The sequence below is a fragment of the Sitophilus oryzae genome, unplaced genomic scaffold (assembly GCF_002938485.1).
Source record: "Sitophilus oryzae breed Bouriz unplaced genomic scaffold, Soryzae_2.0 scaffold_1903_pilon_pilon, whole genome shotgun sequence".
Classification (NCBI taxonomy): domain Eukaryota; kingdom Metazoa; phylum Arthropoda; class Insecta; order Coleoptera; family Curculionidae; genus Sitophilus; species Sitophilus oryzae.
In genome coordinates this window covers 1,104,973-1,112,545 of record NW_022146617.1, presented here as the reverse complement: position 1 = coordinate 1,112,545, position 7,573 = coordinate 1,104,973, and the positions used below count along the sequence as shown (strand labels likewise).

The 7,573-nt window shown below is 31.2% G+C and overlaps 1 protein-coding gene across 1 annotated transcript in view; it reads right to left on the bottom strand.

Moving 5' to 3' along the window:
- Positions 1–205: 205 nt before the first annotated feature.
- Positions 206–7,573, bottom strand: part of LOC115883465 (uncharacterized protein C2orf42 homolog) — a 32,708-nt gene continuing 25,340 nt past the window's right edge. The window contains exons 6-8 of the mRNA XM_030901828.1: positions 5,414–5,653; positions 4,162–4,287; positions 206–507 (exon numbers count right to left, since the gene is read on the bottom strand). Of these exons, the coding sequence (XP_030757688.1) occupies positions 247–507; positions 4,162–4,287; positions 5,414–5,653 (627 nt within the window). The 3' untranslated portion in view covers positions 206–246. The remainder of the gene's footprint in view (positions 508–4,161; positions 4,288–5,413; positions 5,654–7,573) is intronic.

Below are 7,573 nucleotides of genomic sequence, written 5' to 3'. Positions count from 1 at the left end.
CATTAGTTACTTGACTGACCTAAACTGCTTTACATTGATTATACCAAAAATCTACAAATACTAGTAATATTTCATAAAAATAAGTGTAAAAACTAAAATTCGTTGTACCCATCTCTAAACCACCATTTCAAAACACTGTAATTTTTTTTGCAAACTTTGCGCTTTATAAAACATGGATCGTGGTCAAAAATCAAACAAAATAATAAACATTGGCAATATTATTATCTTTATTTACATTTTATTCTCTTAAATACTTTTGCGCCCATATTTATATTGCAACTTCAACTGACCTACTTGGGTACTAGCGCAGATATTAGGCAACCACTCTATAACAAACGCATTGTTTTGATCATCGCTTTCGTCCACTGTAGACGGTCCAACGTTCAAAAAGAACAAAAATGAAAAACAATACTCCACGTTCGCTTCCTCATCAGCCTTACTCTCGTCATATTCCACGTAGCCATTTTGTTTATCGGGAACCAGTTTTTTCGCGATACGTACTTTAACCTAAAAAAGTGTCTTATGATATGTTATTACATGTATAGGGTGTACCAAATTCGAGAGTAACCATTGTAATCTCAAAAATATAAAAGATACAACAGCAAAAAATGTTAATAATATAATTTTATATAACAAAAAAAATAATATAATATTTCATTACAATTTCTTAAATTACATTAGATGATAACAATGTTTCTCTTTTATTAAAAAGATCGATTGATTTTATTAAAAATATTGATTTATTGATCAAAATTTTGGGACCATCAACAATGACAGTAATGACACTGGATTACTTATTTGCTGTATCTCTAAGAATTTAATATAATATGGTATCACAATGATTGTTCTAGAATTTATGATAGGTTCATTGTACAGAGTGACTATTTTCAGATGCCCAGACCCAGACAGAATTAAAGCACAAGCCTTTCCTATTGTTTTCATGGAAATGCGAAAGGGTAACTAAATTAGTAACCAAATCTGACGCAAAAAAATTGCGTCACACTGTCACATCTCACAGATATAATACCCCAGATTATTCAATGTTTAGAACTATCATATAATAGGTATATTATAAAAAATAGCAGGCAAAATAATGTATTGTATAATATACAGGGTGGTCCGAACTGTATTCCGGTAACTTCGGCAGCATATTCTGTAGATAAAAATAAGTAAAAAAGTTCGTATAAATGTATGTCCTAAATTGCTTAGTTTCGGAGATACATGGTGTAGAAGTTTCATTTTTATTTCGATTTTTTCGAAATAATTTCTGAAGTAACGTCAATATTTGGATGAAAATTGGTGTCTGACAGTTTTGTGGCATGAGAGATTTGATTTTGATGTCAGTATGACTCCTACTCGTAGAGGGCGCCACCAACATTTTTTTTTACTGGGTTGAAAGTAATTACTTTTCGTCCGTACCTGCATAAAATTACTGGGTAAAAAAATATACATTTACGACGTTTCTTGCGTAAAAAAAGGTCTCTTGGTAAAAATCGCTACGAATAATAGTTCTCGAGATATTTGGAATTGAAATTATCAATACGTGTCGTCATTGACATAAACATGTTGATTAAATAGTTATTAGACTGTAAATAGGGAATGCAATCCCGCAAATGCTGGATCCCGTAAATGCGGGATCTTTCTGAGATTCCGCGGGATCAAAGTTGCGGGATTTACCGTGCGGGATCCGCGGGATTGATCCATTACTACTGGGTAACCGAATCGATCTCGATTAGGGTCAAACCGTTTCGTTCCGGGCCGATGCGTCGACGGTCGGAACCCGGGGGATTCCCCTTACGGCTTGGCCATTAAAAATAAGTGAAACAAACAGGTTACTTCTTAGATTTCTTTCTGGCGTATGTGCGTAAGTGAAGAAAAGCGTTTAACTAGTACCTGTGGACAATTTCGTCAAATAAACTGCATGTAACATGGACACATGTAATTATCGGGACAAGCAAAATTTTGGGGTAAATTTAGGTTTTAATGGGGTAAATTTAGGTAAGTTGAATAGGTATATCTTGAACTAAAAAAGATTTTGGGATGCGGTTTGGACCAGGTCTTAGATGCATCTATTGTGATTAAGATGCTACATATATAGTTTTCGAAAATATATTTAGCGAATTCTCGTATAAAGGGTCTTTTATAAGAGTGTGAAAATTTGGTCAAGGATCTTTTTAACCGCAAATTTACAATTTTTAAAAAATCGAAATTTTACCAAGTACGACTAATCTGTATTGAAATTAGAAAAAGCAATTTGATAGGTTTTTTAATTTTTTGTTTTAAGGAAAATTCGACGTTATTTTAAATATGCATTAGGCATACGTATGGTCCTAAATGGACAAAAAGCTTTGTACATTCTGCATATGCCAAAAAATGGTTGATATAGAGTGTATCTAAAAGCAGATAACCAACACAAGTTAAAAAAACTTCAACATCAGAATAATATTTTTATTTATAAAATTAGTATGTAAATTATAATAAAATTTAAGTTTATTTAATATTAAATATTTTTTGAACACCCTGTATACATCGGTCCAAATTTCTGTACAGCTAGTTTAAGATACACGCTATATCAATATATTGTGGGCCTATGCAAAATGTACAATGCCTTTTGTACCATGTAGGACCAAATGTATGACTATTGTTTACAGTCCCGCAATTTTGCGGATCCGCGGGATTGACTGCTTTAATCCCGCGGGTTTGCGGGATTGAGATTTTGGTGCGGGATTGCATTCCCTACCTGTAAACATAAATTTGAAATGTTTTTGTACCAAAAGATCAACAGAAACTGTTTTACCATCATTTTTTCGAAGAAATATTTATGATTATTTACTCGATTTTTGATACGATACTATACTATTATGATACTCGATTTTTGTCAATAATGATATGTATTGACTATTTCTATTCTAAATATCTTGAGAACGGTTGCTCGTAGCGATTTTTACCAAGAAATGTTTTTTTCGTAGAAAATCACGGAAATGTATATTTTTCACCTAGTAGTTTTATACAGGTATGGACGAATAGTTATTACTCTTCAAAACAGTTAAAACACATGTAGATGGTGCCCCCTACAAATAGGAGTCATATTAACATCAAAATCAAATTTCTCATGTCAAAAAACTCCCAGACACCAATTTTTATTAAAATATTGACGATACTTCAAAAATTATTTGGAAAAAATCGAAATAAAAATTAAACTTTTACCTCCTGTTTACCATTTTACGACGTACATTTATACGAACTTTTTTACTTATTTTTATCTGCAGAATATGCTGCCGAAGTTTCCGGAATACAGTTCGGACCACCCTGTATAATTGTTAAAAGAGGAACAGAAACGTGTTACGATTGAAAAAAAACGTATTGTACGATTGAAAAAAAACGTATTGTACGATTGAAAAAAAAACGACGTCATAGTGACTTTTGACATGCCAACCGATATTTTGTTTCGGAGCGATCATAATAATTATCTCATCTATTAAAAACGTTAAAACAGAATAAAAAGAGTATCTAAATACATGTCTATTTTTAAAAATTAATTTTACTGAAGAGATTCTTGTGGAGATAATTTCCGTTTAATTTGAGTTTATTTAACTTTTTTCTATTTAAATGTTAACAAATGACTAATAGGAGTAGTCCTGAAAGAAATGATCATCGATTGATACTTTAAAGGCTACTTTGACACGTTTTTTCTTGATCGTATTGTACCGTGTGATTACAGATGAGGGATGGAACCTTTGGTGTTACAACAGCAAAATAAAACACTACAGTTTTAATCACCTTCTGATGATACTAACATGGTTAGCGAAACGTGCCCCCACTGCAAAAGTAAAGTGTTTTGGTGTATGAATTAGTGTTTTATTTTACAGTGTGATCAAATGTTTTATAATAAAATGACATTTAAATTTGGCAGTTAGGAAAATTAAAGTGTATTTTCTTATAAAATTAGTTTTCTGCCATCACACAAATCATGTTTTATCACAAAACTTTCTGATCATAACGCATTTATAAAATAATAAGATGCAATTTCCAAAATAATGCATATAACTGAATCAGATGCAGCAATGGGTGAATAAAGTTACTGTTTTCTGTAAGAGAAAGAAAATAAGGCATATAAAAAGAAAATATCACTCTGTACATTTTGTGATTAAAAATATTCACCTTGGGGGTGTCAAATATCTCCTTCACGTGATTAATGTTCATAATATTGTAAAATATGGAACCGATGTCGGTTTTATTTTCAATGTAAGAAGTGGGAATTCGTTTCTTCAAAGTCAGCCAAAAATCCTGGAAAATCGGTTTTTTAAAAACTCAAAAAGAGTTTATAAAATCAATAATAAATTATCAGCATAATGCAAAAATTGCACAAAAGCATACAAGTATTGTCGTTCGTTTCATGTAATTGAGTAAATAAAATAGCCTTTCATCATTAACTATAACATTGTGTAACATTATCATCAAAGCACTTTTTCTATAGAATAAGTCTATACTATAAAAAGTATGTATATACTTGTATCATCCTGGACACTTCATCTGCATAGTCTGTATTTTAATGCATGCGACAGAGATAATTATAAATCACCGGTTGACAGACAGAGAGACAAAATAAAAACCGGCATACAGTGTTGCCGGTTTTTACGTGAGTAGGGGGAAACGTATGAAGAAAAAAACTATTTTAAAAACTTTCCTGTATACAACTGAAATAAATATAATATCTCTAAGCTAAATATAATCTATTACAACTGTAGAAAAATGAGTAACTAATTGTGAAAAATAAAGTTCCAAACCTAGATGCAACATTTTTCATAAACGCCTACTTGTGCGGTTTGAATTTTTAAAGCAAAATTCGGCAATTCCGCATAGAAAAAATGTATCAACCCAACTTTTATCTCTTTTTAATACATTTGATTTTTCATTAATTTGTCTACATCACTGTCTTACGCGTTAAATCCAGACCACGCAGTTTCGATGACCAGATCGGTATGAAGTAATAACAATTTATCAAAAATATAAAAAAGAATACCAAACCAATGCAAACATTCAGAAATGTAGTAAAAATAGCCAAGCCTATTTAATTTTATTTTCTGGTGTCCTCTTTACAAACTTTTAGTATTAGTAAACGTTTAAAATTCCTATTTGTTTAAAATGCCTATAAATTAATCCTTTAAATATGTTACAATAAAATACAGGTAGTTGAATCTTCAAGAATAATTGGCTCATCCTGTATACATTAATAATACCCTATGATCGAAAAAACGGCGTCAAGTTGGCTTAGAAATGACCATAGATAATAGTCACCATATAATTTTACATATAAAATGACAGTGATCTTAATTCTAGGCCAACTCTGACGCCGTTTTTTTCGATTGTAAGGTATAAGAAAATTCGAAAATAGTTCTAATCTACGACTTACTTCTGGAATATAAAATATCTGCATATTAACAATACCACAGTTAATAAACTGCATGGTTCTGTTTATTGATTCAGTTACAAATGCTAGCCAATCGAGGAAGCCCCATGAGACCTCGGGTTCTTTGTTTTCTGTAGTAGGAAGTTCGTCCAACACTTTTATTTCTATAGGGAAGACTTTAGGAACGATTTTTTTACAACGCTGTATTATAAGTTTTTGATTTTTACATGATTTCTTTTTTTCCTAAAATAACCATAAATCAAAGTAACAAAGCTGTTTTAAATAAAGTAAAAAGCATTTCAAGGGTTTACATGTTTACAAAATTATTATTTGTTGTTATTATTTTTGATGACATGGTATTTTTTTACCATTATTTTATTATGATTACATGCGCTTTATAGCTGATATTAGTTGTGTATACAACCGGTAGATTAGTATGGAATATGGGAGTATCGGTATATATTCCTGAAGAACTCCAAGCACAAATTAACGAACTAAATACAGCCAGCAATAAAGTAGGTCTCAAAATTAATTTAGCAAAAACTAAAGTAATGTACTAACTAGTAGACTAAAAAGACATTCTAATAAAATAACACAACACTGGAAACAGTAAAAGAATCTACAGGGCGAGTTTCCTACGATATTCTCTATGGGTATCTCGGTAACTACTGGAGATAGAGAATCGGTTAAATGGAGAAAGAATCGCAGTGTTGTGGGGTCATAAATATGCGCCTTTCAGATTTTTGAAAAACTTCATGGCTTACTATATATTTCGAAAAAAAAGAAATTTTGGCTATTTTAAAAATTGTCCCTAATTCCATTATAATCTATTTCAGACAAAAAGTTTTCAGATAAAATTTGTACATAATCACATCCCTAATGAGTTTGTGTTCTCCGATTTTTTCTAAAGCCCGTCATTTTTGACATATGACACAAACATATATTTTTTTTAAATGGAAACCATAGTAGGCCATGACTTCATAAAAAGCGCCACTTTTCAGCGATATAAGCTATATGTTTTTGTGGAAAAATTACTCAGTTAAAAAATTCTTATCTTTCTTGACTAATTTCACTCAGTTGGCATGGTGTTCTTATTTTGTTATGATTTATAACTTATGAAAAGACAAAATATATTATTATATAAAGGCTCTTTACAATTTACATTCCACAAACTAAAACTAAAAAAAATAATACCACTACATACACTATAAGTTATTTTAGAAAATGTTCAAAAAATCCGTCATTGTTTTGAGTACATAAATGCATCTTTTTACAACTGAATTTCTAGCTATTCTCACAGAACGACCGGTCGACTTAATTAATCTTCTCTGTACCGCCTCTTCGAGTGCCTCTCTTAATTCATAAGTTCTTTTTACAAACCGTTTTATACATACCGCATAAAAACTAAAATGGATAGGTCAGATGATCGGGGGAGGCCCATGCAATTGATTTACCTCTTTCTATCCCTGGGTCTACATAATTATAGTACTGACATAAATAAATTAGCCTTTCTTTCCAATTGGGGTTATAATGTAGTCATGTTGGAACCATTTCATTAATGCTCGAGTATCTAAATTTTCCTAACATGTCTTGGGAAATCGTTCTCTAAAAGCAATAGAGTGAAAGCGTTCACCCGGTCAGCTTATATCCTCGAAGTTGTATGGTCAAGAAAAGTTGAACAATCCTACACCACCTACACGCTTTTCTTCGGTTTAGAAAAATTCCCATGTACAATTTTGTTTATTTTAATTTACAAAGAGATTTTCTTATTTTTAATTTTACAAAGATAGTTTTAGATGTGACAGTTTCTCATTTCTGATAGCAACGACGATGGAACTTGTTTCCATGGCTAACTAAAGTGAAATTAGTCAAGAAGAGATAAAAATTGACTATAACTCTCTATAATTTTTGAAAATAATACGTAGCAGCTTATATCGCTGCGAAAGCTTAAAAATGGAGCTTTTTTTGAAGTCATGGCCAACTATGGTTTCCATTAAAAAACATATGTTTGTGTCATATGTCAAAAATCACACAGGCTCTAGAAAAAACAGAAAACACAAACTCATTAGGAATGCGATTATCTACAACTTTTATCCCTGAAAACTTTTTTTGTCTAATATAATCCTTTTAGACAAAAATGGAATTAACAATGCAGCTAACACC